The sequence below is a fragment of the Emydura macquarii genome, unplaced genomic scaffold, assembly GCF_026122565.2.
Source record: "Emydura macquarii macquarii isolate MOO-44397 ecotype Brisbane River unplaced genomic scaffold, CSIRO-AGI_Emac_v2 contig_3345, whole genome shotgun sequence".
NCBI lineage: Eukaryota > Metazoa > Chordata > Testudines > Chelidae > Emydura > Emydura macquarii.
Window position 1 is genome coordinate 7457485 of NW_027133482.1, and position 25416 is coordinate 7482900.

Below are 25416 nucleotides of genomic sequence, written 5' to 3' on the forward strand. Positions count from 1 at the left end.
ACTGATGCTGTGTCACTAAAAGCTCTATGCCTCTCTTTGAGGGGGAGGAAGGAGATTGCAAGATGTACACCACCACCAGTTTTGGCACAAAAAGTTGACTTTGGTCAACAAAAGTATGTAGTGCAGACCAGGCCTAAAACGACCCAGCATCTTCTGCCTCTCTGTACAGCAAAACAAGGCAGCAATGGAGGAGTCTGTTTGTCCCTCTGAGCCAGCTCTCTGTTCTGAACACAGAATGCTGCAGAGTGGCACAGTTAGCCCATACGTCTATGTTAGGTGTAGTATACATAATTATGTGCATGGTATTACCACGGTAAGCCAGGCACGCACACGTGTATATGGGTGCTGGGAAGAACTGAATGTACTATCCCACAATTCTATTCACCCATGTCAAGCATCCCACAATGCTTTGCAAAGCTGAAGTCAGCATCAGCATTAGAAAACAGGACACTTGTCAAAGCAAAAATACATTAATACTTTGCACCCAGTACAGTTCGCAAGTGATGCTTTGCAACTTATAAAAAAGATCACACCATAAATACCAGGAGCTGAAATGCACATCTGTGTAGCACGCCTGTGTAAGAAGGTGAACATGCGGCAAGAATTTGCTTCCCAGAAGGAGGGTATGCAAGTCTCCTTTTTGCATTGTACTGTTTTATCTTTAGACAGGAAATTTGACTAAGTTCAGTTATTTGGTCTTGAACATTTTTAAGAACAAATTGCAAGTGTGGTCCAGCAATCGGCTACCTCTGAGTCAATAACACACTGTGGCACCAGCCGGGGCGTTCTATGCAACTGCCCATAATTCTGTAAATGAACGCCCAAAAGCCACTGTCCAGGGGAGGCTGGCACCCCTGAAAGCAAGTAGAGAACAGAGGGCAGGTGTATCTCATGCAAAATAGAGCAGGGCAGTGCCCACCACACCCATCTTCGATTGCTTTTTCCTTTTGCTATTCCCCAAGCTGCTTAGGGACCGAGGCACGGCAGACCCTCAGGCACCTCTCACCACTACTGACTGGGGTTCGTCTCCTTAAATGAACTGCACCTTGGAGCACCTCACAGCTTTAAAAATAAATAAATAAACCACCACCTCAAGGAAGAAAAAGCTAGTGCCAGAGGCTGATCCCACTAAAATGGCTGTGTTGATGACCCACATCTGACTGGTGCTTCTCGGCACATGGGAGCAGAAAGGCTCCTGGATCGCTGCTTCCAACCTCACCTCAACCCCAGCTGCCAAGCTCCCAGGGCCCTGTACCAATCCGTACATAAATGAACAGCTTTGCCGCCGCTCCCTGGTGGGCACAACTCCAGGCTGAGCTTCTGACCTTTCCAAGGCAGATTCTACCATTTTGGTTAGGATGGCAGGGGCCAGCTTTTAACTCATTTAACCTCTCCGATGTCAGTCTTTGCAGCACTGCAAGGCTGGCATGTCAAGCAGGTGGCACAGTCCTGGCTATGAGAGGCAGGACAGGAGGCAGGTTTCCTCTCTGCTCAGTAACTGGTATGCCAGACAGAACTGTAGCAATTAACAGTGTCAACTGTTTGAACTGTAATTCCATTCTAAGATTTGCAAGAATGGTCATGCTGCCTTTAAACACTCTCCCTTCTCCACCAGCCCATCACAGTGCAGGCAGCAAGAGGTTTCAGCGCTCTCCTGGTGTTGCGCGTCCTATCACGCTGGGCCAGAAGTGCACTGCAGCTGTTCACTCAGCTGTGTTCTTTATTTGTGCAAGTGCAGCAAGGGCCCAGTCATCAACTGCTCCCCGCTACAGATTAACAACATCTGCTCTTGGCATCTCTGGCAGGATGAATTCAGAATGACATGAGTAGCAGATACCTTTGGGGAGGAATATGAACTTCCTTGCTCCATAAGACTTTACGCTACTGCACAGCTTCATGGTTACGCAAGAAGCTCTTGGCCTTCCCTTATCCCCAGTCTGCAGGCCTTAAAGGAAACTGACCCAAAAGGTGCAGTGGAAGTTCCTTGAGATGTCGTGTGCAAACAGCAACTGCCTCCATCCTTGAGAGAAACAGGCAACTGGGAAGGGTCACACACTGACTCCAATGGAAGGAAGTGTGGAGTTAGCGTTACTCACTATAGGTCATGAAGAGAGGCAGCACCCTTGAGGACACGAGGCTACCTATTCCACACTCTCTGCTGAATATCTAGGATCCAGATGGCAGGCAGAGAGTGGAAGAAGGCTGATTATTTGTATTTGCTCTTTGCCCCAATTTAAGAGGTGGGCAATCTCAGAGGACTAAGGCCATCTGCCACCCAAAATAGAGCAGGAGGAAACAGCTTTTAAGCCGATTAAAGTCCAATATATACCATGCAGCGCAAAGAGCTACGTAATCTCATTAATAAGGATTTGCCTACTACTAATGTTATTTCTTTTTAAGCATTAATAATTTTACCAAATAGGACCTTGATTTCCAGACACTAAAACGGCCACAAGGGCCACATAGAAAAGAGCCAACAAGTTTATTGAAAGTTTCAACCCTTAAAACGGAACTGTGAGGAGCAGGGTTAGAAGAGACTTTCCAAATGGGCGCAGGTTGGTTTGTCACACTGAGAGGAAGTTATAGGACATACCTGTCTGATCTTGGTTTCCATCCCAGGGTTAACACCACAATGTTAGTAAGGAAACCCACTTGTGTCATGGGCTCTCTGGTGTCTGTCTTTTAATTACTCCTTTTAGAATTAGGCAATTAATATTCTAAACAAATGGTACCATGTGTGCCACAATCTGCCACCAACCCAGTTCAGCAGCAATCTTCACAATGAAGTTATGCAAAACTGAAAAGTAAAATCAACACACACTAAACTAAACGTTTTCCATCATAGTGGGCGACAGAGCCAGGAAAGCCAGAGCTATGAGGAATAGTTGCATGCAAAACAGCAGGGACGAGAGCTGGCAGGAGAGTGAAGTAACACGGCAAAGCGCATGCAGATCAGTCAGCGCGCACACATGCAACGATTTCAGACTAGGCAGGTCATTGAGGAGGTCAGGACAAAGAGGTTATTCCAGTTCTTTGTTCCCAACCTTCCTTGGAACAGTTACTATCATAGCATCCGGAACACCGAAGTTCAAGAGCAGTACAGCTTCTCCTCTTGCTCCCGCACTGCTCCCCATTTGTGTGCGTTCTGCAGAAGGGACAGCTGTAGTTCTGGGCTCGGACTGCTTTTCCTCCAGTGCTGAAGGGTTACATAGGCTGGAAACGAAAGATCCATAGCAGCACTAACTGGCAGCCTACACTCCATCGCCCCCAGGAACAAGCAGGTAAAGTCCTGTCGTGTTTCGTACCATCTTTTTGGCATTTCTAATGTACCCATCACTGTAGTATCTGGGTGGCTAAGATTGTTTGCAGGGTTTCCTTGTCAAAGTTACAACCTTCCCCAGTCCGACTGTGCCACAGCTGGTAAGCTCTGATGAGACCTGTGCAGCTTTCCTTCTGATACAAATTTTGCTACAAAACAAACTACCTATTTGTGGTGATTTTCTGCTCTTCTCTTTTCCCCTGGCTCCTGCCAGAATATAACAGGGGTGCGTGCAGGGGAGGGGCTCTTTCAAGAGAAATTAGTGTTTGAAAAAGAGGGACTTGGAAATAACTGTCAGTTTACAAATACTATATTTAGGCAAAATGGTGACTTGTCTTCAAAGCACAAAGAAAACATCCGTTAGCCAGTGCTACCTCTGCTTCCAAACTCAGTTCTCCTTTTTTTGATATGGTGTTTTCCCTATTGCTGGATTTATCTCCTTCGCGGTCTATTTTAATATTTTGTAAACAGTATCCCAGTGTCTTAGCAGATTGTTACCCAAAACTTAAAAACCATACCATGCCTTAAGACATCACCTCTCTGGCCATCCAATGCAATCGATGTCTGTCTTCACCTTTCATTACACCATAAATTCAATGGTACAGGAACAGTGCCTACATCTATTGCATACAGCACCGAGCACATTGCAATGAATGCAATGGATTTACATCCATTACAGCAATAGTTGGAAGGAAACAGAAGGCAGCAGAATGTGAGCCAAGGTTCATGTGTTCGCCTAAGCATTGGGATGGAGACGACAATACGTGTGTCTGGCCTTTGGACTCTAAAGCTGACTATTGTATGCTGATGTCAAGAATCTCAATACATGCACCCAGGGAGAAATATGATGGGCAAATTTTACAAATTCAAATAGTTAATTCACACCCAGCACTGGTGTGTAAGCTTGACCCTCATGCTGTGAAGCAACAGCAGAAAGTTCTCAGAACTTACAAGAAGAATGTTGTCTGCTTTATGAATCCACATTCCCTAGCAGGGTGTGTGACAGGCTGAGAAGTGATGAAGGATAGCTTCCCATAAAGCAGACCTCTTCCCCCATACAGTCCTTTGGGCTCTGATGAGCTAGCATCTTGTAAGCAAGCTGGGTCAGCCGAGCAGCTGGAGAAGGGGAACACATGCAGTGAGTAAACATGCAACCGTACAATGGAGGGCACTGCAGCAATGAATGACAATGAGCCGAGATGTATTTGGGGGCATTTCATGCGGCCAGGAGATTCTGCGATGTACAGACTAATTGCCAAAAAAATGCACCACCTTTTTCGGTTTCACTCCGCGCTGCATGAAGAGGGGACAAAGGTTAGAAGTTAGCATTTCCACTGCATGGATGACAGGGACATTAAGCAGTGAACCATTCCTACAGCTAGATGTTATACAGCTCTCCCTGCGGGACATACTCTGATCTACCCTGCTGAACTCACCAGCCTTCAGTAATACGTACAATCAGCAAGGAAGACAGCACGCTGATTAACCTGAACATGCCTGTGTAATGTGACCTGCCAGCACATAGCAGATAACTGAGCCGGCGACTGCCTTGTGGGTCATGAGCTTTATCCCAGCGTGGCTACAATCAGACTCTGGCTCCTAGGGCATTAAGGCTTCTAAGGTTCCAGCAAAGAACATTCTGAAAGGCAAATGATCACACCTGAAATAGGGAGGCAGTGGGGCCTAGGGGAGAGAGCACTGGACTGGACTCAGGAGATTGGGCTCTATTCCCAGCTGTGCCACTGGCCTGCTGGGTACCTTAGGTAAGTCACTTCTCTTCTGTGCCTCAGTTGCCTCAGCTGTAAAAAATGGATGATATTGATATCACCCTCCTCTGTGAAGAGCTTTGCTATCTGCTGATGACAAACACTATAGGAGTTGGGTATTACTTTGTTTCCAATACTATCAGTCAATGCATTTGCCCCTAGAAGCCTGGAATTGCTAGGGAGCTAAGTCTGCCCCAACTTAATCACCAGCAAACACTGTTCATATTCCAAACTGACCCCGGTTCAGCAACCTCTGCCTAGTCACTGTGTGGGGAGGAGAAGTCTGTGCAGTTGCTGTCTACACTACAGCTGGTGATTTCTTTGCATCTCGCCACCATATACACGTCAAGTTCCCCAGTGTAAAATTAGAGATGAGTGAATTAAAACTGGGCAGGTCTGAAGTAAAAATTGCTCATGGTTGAGTGTGTTATAACTAATACTCAACCCTCAAGTCCTAATTATATAAAGGTAAGGGCTTGAACATGCCACTGTCTCCATTAGATAGATCTGCCCGGGCTGTGTCAAGTCTATCTACCAAACCAGGCAGAAATACGTTCCATGAGAGAGCGTGTGTGGAATCTCGGTTTACATATTCTCCTTTCCCTGAGTACCACTGACCTCTACAGACACGCTGTTGTGAGTCACTTCTCCACAACAAAACCACAAGCACCAACTTCATTTCAAGTACCACAGCAGTCAGAGTGAGGCCTCAGGAAAAGGCTAGTGCTGCAGTATTTACATATTTGTGTAGTTCCGGAAGGGTAGCCGTGTTAGTCTGTATACAGCAAAAACAACCAGAGTCCTGTAGCACCTTAAAGACTAACAAATTACTGCGGGCATAAGCTTTCGTGGCTGCAACCCACTTTGTGAATTCATGCATCTGATGAAGTGGGTTGCAGCCCACGAAAGCTTATGCCCGCAGAAATTTGTTAGTCTTTAAGGTGCTACAGGACTCTCATTATATTTGTGTAGGCATCTTACTTCACCCATGTTAACACATGTGCCCAGAGTCCCCCCTCCCAGAGATGAGCAGTACCGCTCTGCTTTGCCACCTCTATTCTAGCTTTACCAAGCAGCATGTTTCCTGGCAGGGCTCAGTCTGAGTCTGGGTGACAGTCACCCTTAGGGAAAATGAACAGGTGGTGTTCCCCTTATGTTCAAACACCAGGAGCTTCTTTCCAGAGACAACAGGTCCAACTATACATGCATTTACTTAGCCTCCATTTGGATCCCACAACACAAGGCACCAATTCTACACTATTATAAAATGCCAAGGCAAGTCTAAAACCAGTGAGAATCTCTGATTTCTAAGTGGCTGGTTTACCACAATGTAATCAGAGATTAGCAGCATTTATCCCCGGTTTAAACTCACAAGACCCACTACTGCTGGGATTGGCAGAGAGGAGAGGGGATAAAATTCACAGGAAATCCACGCCCAGCACAGAGAGACATTTGAGTGATGCAACCTCTGGCAGGAAACAGTTCCTTCCCTGTGTTACCTGTATCACCTTAGTGTGTTAACATCTGCCCATTGCCCTACATTTCAATGGATTTGGATCAAGAAATAGATCAGTTCATATAATTTTGGGGTTCTCATGAGAACCTTCAACAATGTATTCACAAAAATATTTTAATTAGGGTAGGAACGTTTCCTAGTGATTAAAACTGGAACTGGGAAACAGGATTCCTGGGTTCCATTCTCCACTCTGCCACTGACTTATCATGTGCTCTTTAGGGTGGAAGAGTCTACATCTGTTAACAACAGACACTTCTCCAATCTGCATCTCAGTTTCCACCATTGCAAAAAAAGAAATCCTTTCTACCCCACAGGGATGTTTGATCAGGCTTAGTAGAGGTAAGACACCGAGATCCTTGGATGAAAGTTACTATAGAAGGGCCGTGTATTTTTTAAAACTTGTCTGTAAACTCTTTATACAAAAATGTGAGGTCTAAATTATCCCAGTGTCCCTGAAACCTTGGGAATACTTGAAGAAAAGGTAGACTATTTTGGCTAAAGATATCATCTCATAAAGACATGGATGGTAACTTGACTATAGGGAGGCAAAATTTAATCCCAAAAGGACCTAGAGACAAACTGCTTTGCCTATCATGTGCCACGTGGCACTGGATGCTCTGATGCGGTGTATTTTAGGTTTATAGCTCCAGGGGGTACAGAATTCCTACTATTTACAACAGCACTTTCCCTTGACTCTAGTGTCATCTAGTGGCAAATACCGCTAATCTGCAGCTCTTGAATGTAAGGAGAGGCAACCCCAACAGCAATGAACAGCAGCCAGACTCTGTCCTTGAGAGAGGTGGGAAGCTGCTCTGTGGTGTTGCCACGCTTCTCACGCAGTATTTTCACTAATACAATTAGGCTCTTATTGAAGAGCAGCAGTAATGCCTCTGGCCATGATCAGGGAGCTCTGCAAATCCAATCAGCAAGGGACAAGAGCAGTAATAAAATGCCCTTCAGCACAGTGACGTAATCACTGCTCATGCCCAGTAAAAATAATGGGAGAGGTCTTCAGTATTATTCCCATTACACAGATGATGAAACCAAGACAGAGAGGAGAATTATTTGCCCAAAGTCACACAGAATCAGCAAAGGCTTGTCTACACAGGAAGTTAATTTAGGTGAAGGTAGGATGTGAATTTAAAGCAGAATAGCTATTCCTGATTAACTCCCCAGAGTTAATGTAGACAAGCTTAAAGTAGTTGAGCACCGTAGATGGCCTGAAGGAGAATAAGGCTTGGCTTTGATGTCTCAGGTCCTGACTTCACTGTTTCTCACCTTGCAAAGTTATTCATCCCTGTGCACAGGGATGTAAATGCTCCTCGCAGGGTGAGTGAATAGACGGTTCTGATTTGGTAGCATTTTTACACCCACTTTGTACACATGTTCCATCATCTTCATACTCTTGGCTTTGTGCTTACTGCCATGCCTGAAACAGCTTCCACTCCCATCCGCTGAGTCCCCTCTTCTCCTGGTAAACCGACCTGCTTCCAGGAACTGGGCCTTCCCCCTCACTCTTCCTGAGATGTTGTCCCATGACTTGCCTAGATGAGACTCAGCCTTGTGAGGGCACAGGACACACCTTCCCTTAAAGCCCCATGTAAGTGTTGTTCAGTAACAGATAGTCACACAAGTAACTGGTCTCAATCCAGGATTAACTGGATAAAGTTCTAGGACTCTGCTTTTTTTGCTTCTCATTAGACCTACACTCGCTACTGAAACAGTTTTCAAGAAAAGCGGGGATCCAACGCCACATCCCCTTCCTGAAGGGATGGAAATAAGTCCAGGATATGCAAAGCAGAGAAATGAGGGGAAAGCTGGGAAGTCTTCATACCAGTCCCACCTTGGTTCTTGGTACCACATTCTCCGAAGCAGAGAAAGCAAAGAGATACCATGCTAACACGAGAGAACTGCAATGAAGCAGTAGTTATCTGCCAAGATCGACACACTGGAGAAGATACCACAATGCACAAAAGCCATGTCTCAGAGACCGGTATTGTGATTTCTAAGGAATTTGCACTAGTGACACGTCAGTCTAATCAATGGGCACTCCTAACCACTTCCAACAGGCCACGCATCACACCCAGGGTATGTCTACTCTGCGGCTAGGAGGTGCCATTCCTATCTTGGGCAGACATGCGCTACTTCAACTGGAGCTGGCACTACACTACAAAGAACAGAGTGGCTGTGACGGATGAGCCGTGGCTCAAGATAGCCACTCACCTTTGTCCCTAGGACCTAGCTAGCACATGTACGTGCACTTGAACTAGGGATTTCACCACCCACTGAAGTGTAGACATAGCCTCCGGGACTGCAAGGCAGGCAGGAATGACCACTGCTTCGCAGGAGCTGGATTCGTTCTTTAAGTTTGACTTCTGTAATGTGAAACATTCTATTGATAATTTTCTGGACTTAGAGGACTCAATGTCTCCACAGACAATGCATCTTTGTAGAGGTGCTAAAAACTGGATTCAGGATGAAAAATAATCGTGGCAACACGCGGTGAAGGCTTGCGTAAAGATTTCATCTGGAGAAAATATGGGCTTGTCAGACAAAGATATTCAGCTTTCTATGGGATACAAGCAGATGTGCCTCCAGCAGTGGGCTGGAAACATGCAGACAATGCTGTGATGCTCTCAGGAACTGCTTTGGATAGCCCAGTATCTCTAACAGGCTTTACAGAGAGTAACATCTGGTCTTTCTTGGCCAAGGGAAGGGTACAGTGCTAACTGGCCACAGAGGAAAAGGCAACCCTGCTTTTTCCTACGCTAGTGCTGTACTCCCAACCCAAGACACTTGCAGAGTACTGTCAGACAGAAAACACTGGTTCCTCCATAACTGGCCAAAGAACGGGACTAGCAAAAACAAGACTTGCTTGTAAAATACCCAAACTGGATCAGATGGTGGTAACTTATCAAAACAGTGCTCCTTGCAGCACTGAACTCTTGTAGTGCCAACAATCTCAATACCATCAGCAGCAACTCTATTTAAACAGCCAGCAATCAGCTGGGAATGCTTCGTCTACAATATGTGCTTTGTTAGAGATTATGTTTGTCTCAGGGCTCATTTGGCCCTCATCACCATATCACCTCATCACCATAGCATCAAAGAAATGGGCAGAATCTCCTTACACTTAGAAACATTCAGTCTCTAAAACAAATCAACACTGATCTTTGGCTCCTTTGCTCAGGATTTTAGGTCGGCTCAGAGCCAGACTATCAAGTGTCTGGGCACAGGCTTGCCACATGCAGACGGAGGGGTGAACTGGGCAGTCAGAATTTTTAACATGAAGCCCTGAAGCAAATCCCATTCTAAGTATCTTGAGTATTTATAGGGTACCAGTCAACAGTCCCCTACGCATGTCCCCAAGCTGCATGTGCAATTTGCCCACTCATGGCAAAATGCCTGTGAGTGCAGCTCAAAGCATTTCGCCAATCTCGTTTCCATGTGGGCAGCTATGCCAGCTCACAAGGAAAGCTGTGATCAATGCAGTCTGAGCTGGCAGAGCCCTAATTTACAAAACCTGTTTCCAGTACTGAAGATGAAAGCAGGGCTGTATGTATCCTGCTTTCAATCTGAGCATGCAGCTCCCAAGGGTGTTTTGCACCCCGTCAGACAGCAGTAAATAGGGGTTAAGAGTATGCACTGGTAATTTCCACAGTGAACATTTAGGAGGAGGAATATCCACTGCATGTTATAACACAGGAATTGTTTAATTGGATAGGCTGCATCTAGTCCAGTACCCTGTCTCTGACAGTGGCCAGCACCAGATTCTTCATGTGTGTTTCTTGCACCTTCCTCTGGAACAGCCTGTCTATTGGAGAAGTTTTCCCCTAGCCCCAGCAGTTAGTGTTTGGCTTGGGTCATGCAGATGTACAAAAACTGTGCATCCTACCTAACGCAACTGTGAATGTTCTCAGTATCCATATAAATACATAGCCATTTTTTAACGTTTAAGTAGCTCTTTGACGCAATGGTCACTTGTGGTCAGACTGTCCAAAGTCTCCAAAGGGTTAAAGTATGGGCACATATATGCCTCTGCTCTAATTTTTTTTTTGCCTTAGGAAACATACATTGGACACCCAGATACAACAACATGCACCCATTTAGGTTTTGTTTGAGTCATCAGAACTCCTGAACAAAGATAAGTAGGGCAGTTTATATAAAGCTTAACTATAAACTAGACACATATCCAGGAAATTTAACAGGTTTTTCCTTCCAGCAGAACGAAATTAAAATATGCTGTTAGAGAGAGAGTTTCTTCCTTCTCCGAAATGTAAGGGTCAACCTCTTTGAGGGAAATAGAAATTTCCCTTTACTGTGGAGCATTCAGGGGCTCTCTCTGCAATACTGAATCAAAAGAAGAATGATCCCCCCAAAAATGTTTTAAAATCTATAGCATGCTGCAGTGCTAGACTGTTCACCTCCCTCCCACCAGTGTGACCCTACTTTGAGAGGATTGATTGTAATTAACTGAAAAGGTTTCTGATCATTTGGAAAGAAGCCATTTTTTATTTGCCTTGCTCTCTTGACTGACCCAAGGAGGATCCTTGTGTCCCAGAATTTTGCCACAGATCCAGAACAGGTCCTGACTGAGCTGTAGCACCCAGATAACACAGACGCTAGACTTTTCTCACTGGCAATTTTATTTGGGGTTTTCTTTTTTTGCTCCCTTTAATTTGAGATGTTTATTAGTGAAAATCCTGGCCCAGCTGTATGTATGTGTAGTGGTTCTGTAAAGCTGCAGACGAACCTTTTGTTAAACTCTGGAAGGCAGTAAGTGCCAATGAAGGGAAACAGCAGATTAGTTGTGCGCAAACCCTCCTGCCTAAAAGCCAACATACAGGAAGTGGTGGAACGAGTTTCTCCAAACAGTCAGCAGGGTCTCAAACTGAAATACTCACCAATTTGCTGGCTTTGGCAGCTTCCAGAGAGTCTGGAAATAAAGCAGAAAAATAAAGAACCATGAGATGTTTGTCACATATACCACACAGGGCTCGTAGCGCACGAACAGCAAGGCAGAGGGGATTCCCAGCTCACTCTCTGGAATCCTTTGCTTTACTTTGAGAGTTAAGCCCAAAGTCCAGGTCTAGCTGAAGGATCACGTAGATGTGTCAAGGAGAAGAAGTGAAAAGTCTAGGGGAGAAGCAAGATGGTGGGATTACAGTGCACCAAAGCGAGCCAGCATGCTGAATTAGATGGCCTTTTTTAGGGCAGCAAGTGTACTGTATTCTTAAGGGTAACTCAAGGAATATCCATTATTTCAAAATTTAGCAGCAAGCCCATGACATCTAAACTCTCCTCTGGGTAGACTGCAAACATTTCAGAGAGATTTGGATCATCTCAAGCCTAGAAAGCCCTTTTTTCAGGAACATACAAATGCAGAAGAACACTTGACCTGTCTCCACCAATTAGATTCTATCTGGTAATCAAAGGTGATTACACATACATAAAACATAGGGCCAGGTAGGGGCTTCTTAGGCCTGTAACATCACTTGGCAAACTAAAAAATGTTTCCATAGTGAGTCATGTGAAATTCTCCACTTGGCTAACCTATGTGCACAAGTTAGGTACCTGAATGAGCACAAGGAAAGCTAAGCACTGAACCAGCTACTTGTGTGCAAATAAAATGAAGTTCATAGCAGAGACCAGCTATATGAGGCAATTTCTTGTCTTCTGAGCTCCTCTCAAAAGGTATCTCCAAACTTGCACTGTTCAGCAACCAATGTTTGTCAACCCCTCAAAAGAGTCTTCACTATACTTGATTTGCACATGCATGTAAGCTACACACCCAAATGTATGTGCAATTGCCTGAATTTAACCGTGAAGATCTGGATCACAATGTTTACAGGATAGTGAAAGGTTCATGCTTCTGGGACTGTGATCTTCTCAGGGCTCCAACTAGGCAGGGTCAGGCTCTCACTACTAGAAAGGGAGACTGCCCGGGAGAACCCCATATGCTGCAGGATATGGTGACTGCTCTGCACTGGCATTCTTCCTTGAATTATTATGAAAGCCCCACAAGTTGTTACAAGGGGCTGTGACTCTGCTGTTTTACAGAGGAAACAGCAAGCAAATAGAACTCCTGACCAACTATGACAATCAAGGTGACCTGGCATTTAAATGAACAGGTGCAAATGCCAGTGTCTGGGCTAAAATCCACTTCTGTACAAAGGGCCCTGGCATTTTCACTCAGTTTAGGACAGGAGATGAAGAAAAATCCCTAAACTGTTTGCAGCTTTGATGTGCCATGTTAAACAGCTGCTGCAGCCCACCCCAGAGAGAATTACAGTTTAGGGGTGAACAAAGCAATTCCCATGTACAGGTGTGTGTAGGTATGATCAAACCGGACAATTTTAGTGTACAACCTTGATTTAGGTGCAGCCGCTATGTGCACTAAGCGCAGGAGGAGGAAGAGAAGAATTTGTTTGGCTAAATTTCATCCTTTGTTTTTTTCCTGGCTATTCGATGGGTCTGATAATGTGGCTCGCAGCCATGTCATTCATTGTGGGTAGTACTCTGTCTGCGTGAGTGTAATGTGAAGTGAGGCATCAGCTGCCAAATAGACACACTATAGAAGCAGCTCATAAATCAAGGACCCGCACAGTCTCCACTGTGCATGTTACACCTTTATTCCTTTTAGCGGGGAAGGGGCTAGATTTATGGGAATTGAAATCTCTGCATTATAAACTGCAGAGTCAGAGACTACAGCAGGCGCTGCTGTTTCTATGGAAACTCCCTGGCACAGAGTCATGCTTCATGTGTCTGTATGTTGTTTCTCCAAAGAGCACTGCATCCAATGCCGACCCTGTATGCTTTGACCCTTTCCACCTTCCTCATTCTTCTTGGCCTCCCACCATCACCTCACCCCCCAGCTCCAGAGCTCATACCTTTGAGCTAATCATCTCAAACACCTCTGTCTTATCCCTTTGACCCAGCCAGTGATTGCACCTCATCTTTCATTTCACCCTCTCTGAACTAGTATCTGCATCTCTTGTTCTACCCTTTCAATGTCTGTACTTCTCTCTCTCAAAGCACCTCATATGCTGATCCAGCTCTCCAGATCGTCTGTCAGTATCTACCACGCTAGCCTCTTTGGCTCTTCATTAAATCTCCTCCCCAACCTTTTACTTCTTCAGACTGCACCCGCTGGGGTGTCCAGCTACCAGTGTCTGGAGAAAGCAATGCAAACTGGAGCTCATGCTTCACCAGGAGGTGGGTGAAGCCCAACTCATAATCTACAAGCCTTTCTCCAGAATCTCTCTCATATGAGGAACTTCAGAGGAATCTATCTAAACAACTGGGCAGCACAATGGCAGATGAAATTCTGTGCTGACAAGCTCAAGGTAATGCACACTGGTATTAAGTGAACTGCTCTGACACTCTGCTTACACTTCACTGAAAAACCAGCACTTAGAAAGAGAGCTGGGGATCACTATAAGCAGCTCAGGGAGAGCCACTCTTAAGTGTGAAGCAGAAATCAAAAAAACCAAACAAAACATTAGGAATGGGACAGTGAAAATATGCTGTTGTGTAACTCCATGGGATACTCTCCCTTGGATACTATGCTCAGTTCTGGTCACTGCATCTCAAGGAGGATGTGGCAGTAATGGGGGAGGGGGAAGCAAAGGGAAATGGGGATTATTGGAGGCCTAGAAAGACTTCCACATGAGGAGAAACGGAAGGTTAGGGACTATTTCGAGAGGAGACAGAAGAGATGGTATGACAGACTCATCACACAGGGACAAAGGGAGGTTTAATGAAATCAAAAGGCAGCAACGTTTAAAAATAAAAACAAAAAAACAGGCTACCACCCACTGCCCAGCCACCTTACCACTGGAGGCTTGGACTGTTTCACTGAGACTGCCTTTTCTCCAGGTGGTTACAGACATAAATCTTGCCTCATTTACCTATCTCCCCGCCTCCCCCACCGCACCCATGCTACTTGATCCTAAGCCTATGTGGATTTCAATACCACTGAACACTCAAGGACTTGAGTAAGAGACCAGTGATGTTCTCTCCACCTTTGACTTGAATCCTAACCTTAACCGCATGATGGCAAACTTGCCAGCAGACTCCTACCAACTTCAGAGGGCTCTGGATCCAGCCCTGAGTGGGGATACCGGACGGCCTTCATCGCCTTTCCCTGTGTCAGCACTCCAACGCTTGCTGAGGTGCATTTGGAACGCTAAACTAAAGGAGCAGTGTGCTAGCAAGTGCTATGCTTGCATCTCCACGCACTCCAGAGAGGCAGGTGGAAAGGAGAGAAGGGCTCGGTGAAGTGGTTTTTTGTTTTTGTTTTTTAAATTAGAGATGGGGGAGCTGGCATTAAATAGGGACAAAACTAAACTAAAGGTACTGAGACACTAAGACAAATGTTAGTAAATACAAATGTTTTTTATCAATCAGGTACTTGGAGGAATGGGGTGAGGTTCTGGATTTGAAGGGTAAGGCCTCTCAGCTGTGATAAATTCCTGGAAAAATTGAAGTTACAGATACTAAGCAAAAATGGTTCCACTTTCTATTGGTTTGTAAAACAAACCAAAACTGCAGCTGGATTGCTTTAAAGGTTGAGTCTCTATTCAGGCACAGATGCTAGTCAGGCGGTGTGGGATAAATGAGAAATATGTTTGGGATTGTACCTGACTCGAGCCTTTCGCAGTGACTGTGTTCTTGGAGTTGGAACGATGTCCCCTCAAACTACCTCAATGATGGGGTAAGATCAGAGTGCCACAAGACACAAAAGCCAGATCAAAGTTCCCTTCCACTCACAGGGCAGTAAACGGTAGGCATCTCATGGGAACATTCCACACACCTTAGAATCCTAGCAGATTAGGGTTGGAAGGGACCTCAGCAGGTATCTAGTCCAACCCCCTGCTCAAAGCAGGACCAATCCCAACTAAACCATCCCAGCCAGGGCTTGGTCAAGCAGCAGCTTAAAAACCTCTAAGGATGGAGATTCCACCACCTCCCTAGGTAACCCATTCCAGTGCTTCACCACCTTCCTAGTGAAAAAGCTTTTCCTAATATCCAACCTAGACCTCCCTAACTGCAACTTGAGACCGTTGCTCCTAGTTCTGTCATCTGCCACCACCGAGAACAGCCTAGCTCCATCCTCCCTGGAACCCCTTTCAGGTAGTTAAAGGCTGCTATCAAATCCCCCCTCACTCTTCTCTTCTGCAAACTAAACCAGCCTAGCTCCCTCAGCCTCTCTTCATATATCATGTTCTCCTCTCCCCTAATCATTTTCATTGCCCTCCACTGGACTCGTTCCAATCTGTCCACATCCTTTCTGTAGTGGGGGGCCCAAAACTGGACAGAGTACTTGAAATGAGGCCTCACGAGTACCAAATAGAGGGGAATAATCACTTCCCTCCATCTGCTGGCAATGCCCCTCCTAATGCAGCCCAATATGCTGTTAGCCTTCTTGGCAACAGGGCACACTGCTGACTCATCTCCAGCTTCTTATCCACTGTTACCCCCCAGGTCCTTTTCTGCAGAACTGCTGCCTAGCCAATTGGTCCCCAGTCTGTAGCTGTGCATGGGATTCTTCCATCCAAAGTGCAGGACTCTGCACCTGTCCTTGTTGAACCTCATCAGATTTCTTTTGGCCCAATCCTCTAATTCAGTGGTTCCCAATCTGTGGCTTAGGGGCCAAAAGTGGCCCGCGTGGTCTTTCAAAGTGGCTCGCCGCTCCCCTCCTGCTAGCTGCAGAAGGGAGCCGCTGCCTAAGGATCCAGGCAGGGCATGTTTCCGCAGCGCTACAAGACCTGCAGGCTCCTTGCTGCAGCCAAGGGGACAGGAGAACAGCACTCCCCTCCCCTAGCTCCAGCAGGGAGCATGGCAAAGCGCTCCGGCCTCGGTCCATAGGCGCTGGAATCCCTGCTGGAGCCAGAGGGAGGGGAGCACTGATCTCCCATCCCCCTGGCTGCAGAAGGGAACCACTGCCTACGTACACAGGTGAAGCGCACAGGGCTACAGGACATGTGCGGTTTTCCCTGCTGCAGCCAGGGGGACAGGAGATCAGCGAGCCGTCTGCTTTGGGGGAGGAAAGGGGAGAGGGCTTAGTAGGCCACCCACCGTGACTTAGCTAACAGGCCATGTGCTTCCGTGTGTAGTGACAGTCACTCATCTATACCAGTGCTTTGTCTGAGAGTGTGACTAACTGTGAGTAATTTGTAGATGTAGAAGTGAATGTAAAAATAAGCACAGTAGCATTAAAATGTTTACTTTAAATATGTAGTGATTCATAGTCCTTAATGGTGTACACATCAATACATTTTTTATACATTGATAGACTGGTGGCCCTTCAGGGTTGTAAAAATGATATTTGTGGCCCTCGAGCCAAAAAGGTTGGGAACCACTGCTCTAATTTGTCTAGGTCACTCTGTATCCTATCCCTGCCCCCCAGCATATCTACTGCTCCCCCCAGCTTAGTGTCATCTGCAAATTTGCTGAAGGTGCATCCACCCCATCCTCCAGATCATTGATGAAGATGTTGAACAAAACCGGCCCCAGCAGCAACCCCTGGGGCGCTCTGCTTGTTACCGGCTTCCAACTAGACATCAAGTCGTTGATTGCTACCCGTTGGACATACTGTCTGCAGTTGGATCTGAAGATTGTTTTGCAGCAGTTAGAGTCGAGGTTAAAATCCATTCTAAGTGCAACTGGCCGTAAATAACCAGCACTATTCTCATCAATTAAACAGAAACAGTATGCATTCAGGTATTTTACATGCGCAGACTTGTCAGAGCCTAGGGCAGTTATTTAGACTGTGAGCTCTTTGGGCCAAGGGACAGTCATGTTTTCTGAAAAGCACCTAGCATCTACAGATGCATTACAAAATAGATATTTAATTTACACCCCTGCTGCCTTTATCAATAGAACACAATGGGAGTTATACTGGCTTCTGAGGTGCAGATGCACTGCAGAGATAGACAGTACGAAAAACAGATTAGGGGGTTCGAATATAGGTCAAATGGAAAAGGAACAAGTTTGAAAAGTACGAAAACACAAGATGCTATTACAACTGTGCATGTCTGACAGAGGAACACATGGAGGGAACACTCACAGCTACCAGCAACAAATACGAGTGACAAGCATAAGTTCCAAAGGCTATGCAAGATACGGGGGAGCCTGCATGCATGCAGTCTAATTGTGCAGATGGGAGAGCAAATAGCACAAGACCAACATGGACAAAAATTAGACATAGCTGCACTCAGGACACACAGTTAGAAATGTATGCTGAAGATCCTTGCCAGGGGGAGAGATGCCAGCCCATTTCCCCCAGAGCGCTGATTCTAAGCAATGCTGGATGTCTGACATATGGGTCCCTCTTGGGCTGGAATGAAGGGGAAACGATCATTCATAAGAAAGACGAGCAGACCATACCTCTTTTGGGGACCTTTGAAGCAGAAGATTCTGGGGTTTCTGGAGATGTAGTATCTGCTCCATCTTCAAAAACCTGGATCTGAACAAATGTAACAAATTCACGTTACCAGCGAGGAGTGGCACGAATGCATCTCGCCCCATTCTAGATTTGGGGCCTTAATACAAAAGACTTCAATCTGTGCAGATTTTTAGCTCATTTCTTGGTGTTCCTCCCCCACCCGCCCCCCGGCTTTCTGAAAACTTACATTAAAATTCAATATAAACCCACTGTGGATTTGAGGGTCCAGTAGCATGGGCAGTCGAAAGCCGTTTACAAGTTGCTATCTACTTCAGTCCAAGCCAAGTTAATGACTTTAGGTCTGTGGATCAGTTTAAGTTTCTGCCACATGAGAGAAGCTAGGATTTTTTTTTTTTTTAAGTATATTTTATCTGATCTGAACAGAATTGTAAAGACTCCCACAGTCCTCTCAGTAAGAAAAGCAGCTTTTCTCCAAGATGTAGCAACTGATGAGGGCTCAGTATGCCAATATAATCACCACAGAGGTCCTAGTGACAGCTGCTACGCTCTCAGGGAGAAGCAGGGCTGGAAAGCAGGGATAGGCTCCGGTTTGGGGCAATGCTGTGAAGTCTGAAGTACTGGGATCTTAGGGGTCTTTTTAAATGTGGTCTTTTGCAGCCAGACAAATAATGGAGAGTAACTCTCAGTATTGACACACTGGCTCACAACTAATGGAGAATAGGGGGCTTGATAATAAGCATGTCACTGCTGTAGCCAGCCAACCTGTAAGTGCTGGTTCCTATTTAAAAGAGGGGCCCAGGGCACCAGGTACACATTCCTTACATGAGCAGGAAGAGACATTTTAAATGAGACAACACTTCAGAAATAATGACAATGCCATCGAAGGCAGCAAAAATACTCAGAGCAGGGTTTCAAAGAAGGTGAAAAAGAGGAGGCATCCCTTGAGCCTGCTGAAAGGACATCTCACTAATGAAAGCCGCCTGCTGCTGATCTCTTTAGGCGAGTTCTGCAATGGGGAGGCTTTCGAGCTAATTTGATTTAGCCATCTCAGCAGTGCACAAGCGAGAACTTTTCACTTGGCCTACAGGAATCCATCCTAGGAGATTTTATAGTCTTGATACAAGGGGCTTCCCATTCCTTCTCAAACAGGCGAGGTCATCAAAAATGAGCCTAGGAATTCTCAGCACCTTTGACTTTGTCTAGTACAGCTCGACTGCTAGGGTTAGATCTACTGGGCATGGGATCACCAGCAGTGACATCAGGGTTTACAACTATTTTCCTGCAGTTGTATTTTATCACCACCCTGATTTCAGGAGGAGACAAACATGCACTGATCGCTTAAAGGTCCCCCGGCACTTGCTCCAGAAGGGTCCGAGTTCCATCACCAATAATCATCTTCTGCCATCCTAAATTTCTCCTGCGATTTTAAATGAATACATTAATCTTCACTTCTCCTTCAAGACCACTAACAAAAAGAGCTGTGTAGTGTGCTAGAATAGAATGGCTGCTGCATTTCTATTCCAGAGGTGGGTGAAGTGACCTCAACAGCACACACAGTCTGTAAAGCACTTTGGGATCCATCAATCATCAACAAGTGACAAATTAGAACTGCCGGGCATTTATTTTTCAGTTTTGAAAAGTAAAGTAATGTACAGCAGTGGTTCTCAAAGTGAGAGGCGGGCCGCTCTGGAAGCAAGAGGGATCATGGGGGGCACGAAACAGGGGACAGAGCCAGTCCAGCACCACGTTCCCCAGAGATGGAAGCAGCCGCCACCCACCTCCTGCAGCAGCAGCAGCTGCCGCCCCCTGCCGCTGCCGGGCAGGCTCTCCGCACCGCTGCTGCCCTTGTGCTAATGCTGCAGCCCCTGCTCCCCGCCGGTGCTCACTGCTCCCCGCTCCCCGTTGCTGCTGCCGCACTCCCTGCTTCCCACGCTGTGGGCCCTGTTTTTTTTCCTGAAAGGGGCAGGTTCGGGGGAAGGGAGGGGCGTGACTGTTAGGGCCTATAGCGTGGGAACCAACCCCCGCCCTCCAGGTGGAAGCTGTTGCATGCTGCTTTATCACAGGGCTGTAGTTACTGGTCCAGCCCCCATTATTATGTTTTTCATACCCACTTCCTTCTGAACACAAAGGTAATGTAAAGGTGCACGTTCCATGGGAGAGACTTCATAATAGCTTGCAACGCTGCTGAGATCAGCAGATAAGCCTTGAACCATAGAATATTAGAGTTGGAAGGGACCTCAGGAGGTATCTAGTCCAACCCCTGCTCAAAGCAGGACTAAACTCAGCTAAATCATCCCAGCCAGGGCTTTGTCAAGCAGCAGCTTAAAAACCTCTAAGGATGGAGATTCCACCACCTCCCCAGGTAACCCATTCCAGTGCTTCACCACCCTCCTAGGGAAAACATTTTTCCTAATATCCAACCTAGACCCTCCCTCCCCCCACTGCAACTTGAGACCATTGCTCCTAGTTCTGTTATCTGCCACCACTGAGAACAGCCTAGCCCCATCCTCCCTGGAACCCCCTTTAAGGTAGTTAAAGGCTGCTATCAAATTCCCCCTCATTCTTCTCTTCTGCAGACTAAACAAGCCTAGCTCCCTCAGCCTCTCCTCATAAGTCTTGTGCTCCAGCCCCCTCATCATTTTGGTTGCCCTCCACTGGACTCTCTCCAATTTGTCCACATCCTTTTTGTAGTGGGGGGCCCAAAACTGGACACAATACTCCAAATGCGGCCTCACCAATGCCAAATAGAGGAGAATAATTACTTCCCTCGATCTGCTGGCAATGCTCCTCCTAATGCAGCCCAATATGCTATTAGCCTTCTTGGCAACCAGGGCACACTGCTGACTCATATCCAGCTTCTTATCCACTGTAACCCCCAGGTTCTTTTCTGCAGAACTGCTGCCTAGCTCGTCGGTCCCCAGTCTGTAGCTGTGCATGGGATTCTTCGGTCCTAAGTGAAGGACTCTGCACTTGTCCTTGTTGAACTTCATTAGATTTCTTTTGGCCCAATCCTCCAGTTTGTTTAGGTCCTTCTGTATCCTATCCCTATCTTCCAGGGTATCTACCACTCCCCCTAGCTTAGTGTCATCTGCAAACTTGCTGAGGGTGCAATCTACCCCATCCTCCAGATCATTAATGAAGATGTTGAACAAAACCGGTCCCAGGGCCAACCCCTGGGGCACTCCACTTGGGCTCACCTCTCTCTGTGTATGTCTACACTACAAGCACCACAGAGGCTCAGCTGCAGCCATGGTGCTGCAGCATAGAGACTTGCCACAGTGATAGAAGGGGTTCTTCCGTCACTGTTGTAAATCCACTCCCTTGAGAGGAGGCAGTTTAATCAATGGTTGAATTCTTCAACTGACCTAGCGTCTATATCCTGGAGCTTAGGCTGGCTTAACTAGATCTCTCTGGGGTGTGAAAAATCAGACCCCTGAATGACACAGTTAGGTTGACCTAAATTTTAGGTGCAGACCAGGCCTCTGTAAGAGGTCAGCACTTTCTCACAGGTTTACTACATCACCACACTTCTACCATAGAGTTTGTTTTTCCTAAAGGATATATCAGATCCAAAATACACCAGGTAAAACAAGTATCTAAGATCTCAGAGACTTTGTTTTTCTGAACAGTCTGGTTTTAAAGCTAACACTCCCCAAACAAGTTAAAAAAGACTACTGCTGTGTTTAATGAATGCAGTTTCCATTTGCATTCATTTGCAGTGGGGTGAGGTTTTGTTTGTTCGTTGGAGGGCAGAGTGGAGAAGTTACTTTGGGACTTGTAAATTCCCAGAAAGAGTTTTTAGAAGTTTGACAGGACTGTGGTTGCATCAATTTGATCAAAAACCTGTTTTATTAGCAAAAAACAAAAAAAATCACCAAGTTAGAATGCTGCTCAAGAGAGCCTCATTTACTATTTACGTCCCATGGTCCCACAGCGCATATAACCGCTGAGTAGTAATGTGGCAAGTGGCTTTTAAGTGTGACCTAGACATGAACTATGGGGGTGAAGCAATAGTCTAATTTATAGCAGAGAACATGAGCAAGACGTGAATTCTGTTTAAAGTACCTCCAAAATAATCTTGCCATTTTCTATTTATTTTTAAAACTGATTTTTGAAAAATTAGCTTCTATGTTTTAGTGGTTACTTTTGGTTTAAACTGAAAACTGGAATCCTAATTATAGGTGTGATCCTTTTTTTATGCACTCTAACCAGTGCACAGAACAAGCAACTGAGAGAAAGCAGCATACACTGAACACCACAACACTCCTAGCCCCACAGTGTGCTTGCATCTTCTCTTTTCATGACAAGGAAGACCTACCTTGCTGCAAACTCCCATTCCAGCTGATTGCAACATTGCTATAGCAACCAAGCTGTGCTCCCTAGCAGCATCAGAAAAAATTTCATTACAGAAAACAGGGAACAAGAAGTTCAGCCACCCAGACTCTCAGATAGCCCGTTTGTGCCAAAACTCAAAAAAAAAAAAAAAAAAAAGCAAGACACAAACAGAAAACCACCAATATTCTTAACCATCTAACTGCTGGATGAGAAAAGAGCTGAACAGCAGTGGGCACCTCTCTCTGCAAAGTGAGTTTTATATTCTACTCTTTATTATAGATTGATTCTCCTCCTCTGCTTTCTTTCTGAGCTCTCACACTGGAGTTCGTCAGGAAAGAGAAGCTGTGCTCCACAGAAAGCAGCTTTATAAAGAAGTGAATGCTGTTACAGGGTCAGGCTATAAGACCAGTTCACGGAGAATAGGTCCATCAATGGCTATTTGCCAGGATAGGCAGGGGTTGCTGTTTGCCAGAGGCTGGGAATGCTGATGGGATGGATCACTTGATGATTGCCTGGTCTATTTGTTTCCTCTGAAGTACCTAGCATTGCTCTCTGTCGGAAGACAGGACACTGGGTAAGATGGGCCATTGGTCTGACCCAGTCTGGCTGTTCTTATAGCTAAGAGAATATATTAAACAGCATGCTGCTACCCTAAAAAATCTCATGGATTTGGAGTCCATCCACCCCAGCTCACAGCTTCCATTCTAGATTTGCCCCTCAAAAAGGTCAAGGTCATTGTTGTTGCTTCAGAGTTTCGCTTGCACAGGCAATGGTGCTTCAATTTGTCTAGGTCCCTCTGTATCCTATCCCTACCTAGCAACAGTCAAAGCTGCCTCACAATTTAAAGCAAAAAGTTTTAAATCTAGGGAAAGAGGTTACCCACCAGCATCTGTAATCCAAGTGCATTGGCTCTGTCTATGTACACTTCTGGGATGTGTCCCATTCCCATATATCCCACAGGTGTGCATAGACAGAGGCAATGCCCTTAGACTGCAGTTACTGATGAGTAACTCCTTTAAAAAAAGGACAGCCTGGTGCACCTTGACCAAAGAGGAGGACAGACTGAAAGACCATACAACTAATAATCCAAGGGGAAAGAGATGAAAGCAAAAGCCCAAGCCCAGATGGCTATCTGCTGCTCAGAACAAGCCTCTTCCACTTCCAGGAAGAGCATTTTAATAGACACTTCCTGAGTCAAGAGGACTGGTGACACCATAAATGATAGGGAGGCTCCCATGCAAAGTCCCAGGGAAACGTGTACCAATACTGACTGCACAAGACAGGGCCATCCATCTGACTGAGCCTTGTCTTCATCTCTTCTAACCATCGGCATGGCATAACTTAGCCCTTCGATCCAGTCTAACAAGAATGCACTGGTGTTTGAGTCTGTGTCCATCCCTGCTCTGGATTCAACACATTTTGTGTTGCTAGTTGGTGTGAAAAGATCTACCAATGGACTGTCACATTTCTTGAATGCCACTGCTAACATCTATTTAAGCAATCACTCATCCTGGTCCTGTAGCCTAAAACTTTGATTGTAAGCTAGCACATTTTCTTTCCCAGCTGAGTGAGCTAGGGGAAATACCTGATAAACCAGGTACCAGTCTACTTGGCCAACAAAAGGGCTGGAAGCGAGCACCTCCCTGCTTGATGATATTGAGCATTGCTGTCACTCTATCAACGCGGGGCCAACAACTCTTTTGATCACTGTCAGAAAGGACTTCAGAACCCACCGGATGGCTCCTACTTCCAGACCATTTACTTGCAACTTGGCTTCCCATGTATTCCACCAAAAACAATGTCAAGTTTTGGACGTAGGTCAGTCAACCCAAATCAGGGGCATCTGCAAAGACTCACACGGCTAGGGATGGAGGACAGAAATGAGCTCTCACTCCACATACCGCCCTTTAGCTACCACAAGGCCACACATTTAAAGTGATGAATTACTACCCTTAATTCAGGGATTCTCAAACTGGGGGTGGTGATCCCTCAGGGGATTGCAAGGTTATTGGGGGGGAGGGGGTTGCAAACTGTCAGCCCTCTGTGCATGTTGGTAAGGATGGCCTGGCATGGGGGAGGGGGATGTCATCATTTTGGGAGCCGGAGGGGGGTCGTCACAGCCTGAAATATTTTCAAAGGGCTCCTAGCAAAAAAAGTTTGAGAACCCCTGCCTTAATTTGTCACTGCAGGACACTTGGAGGTGAGGAACCAACAAACTGCTGGATTGGTTAGCCATCACGACCCTACCTGTTCTCTTTGGAGTGAGCCTCACTGTGGAACTAAAGATTTTGCATTGCTTAGATGTAGTGGGCTGGGCATTCCATTGGCCAATTGCACACAGGAGCTGATAAAAACTGTGTTTGTACATCACCTGATACAATGGGGCCCTGTTCCACGAGTAGGGCTCCTAGACACTACAGGAATAGTAATAATCATTAAAAATGAAAGTTTAAATAGCTTTAAATCCAAGTAACTAATTAGAGTTAATTCCTCAGTTCATCTCAGATGATGTAATTTCCTGCTTCACTTGAAGACACCTGCCCAGCATCCAGGTCCCAGTTTTCCTTGCTGCCATCTTTTAGGGTATGCACGTCCACCCTGCCAAGAAAAACCTGTGGCACTGAGTTTCAGAGCCCAGGTCAATCAACTCAGGCTGATGGGGCTCAGGCTGCAGAGCTAAAAAGAGCAGTGCAAACATTCAGCCTCTGGCTACAATCCAGCACTCTGGGACCCCGCCCCCTTGTCGGGTTTCAGAGTCTGGGCTCCAGCCTGGATCAAGACATCTATGCCTCTAATTTTAGCCCTGCAGCCTAAGCCGGCTGACTCGGGCTCAGACTCGGAAGCACAGGTCTTTTACTGCAGTGTAGACGTCCCCTGACGCTGCAGGGAGCGTGATAAACACAGCTCCCTGCACTGCGCTTGGTGGTGGTAACACCATTCTCTGCTTCATGTAGAACGCCGAACTCTTTGTGCTGTTCATCGAGACAGAACCATTCAGCATCGTTTCCTGATCCCATACCGACAACTCATTGGGACACCCTTCTCGTAACACACCTATGAAAGACTGGTG

General features: G+C 46.1%; 1 protein-coding gene across 1 annotated transcript in view; it reads right to left on the reverse strand.

Moving 5' to 3' along the window:
- DCTN1 (dynactin subunit 1) overlaps window positions 1-25416 on the reverse strand; it is a 129610-nt gene that overhangs the window by 68846 nt on the left and 35348 nt on the right. Inside the window, 2 exon segments of the mRNA XM_067533554.1 lie at window positions 11506-11537; window positions 17993-18071. Coding sequence (XP_067389655.1) covers window positions 11506-11537; window positions 17993-18071 — 111 coding nt within the window.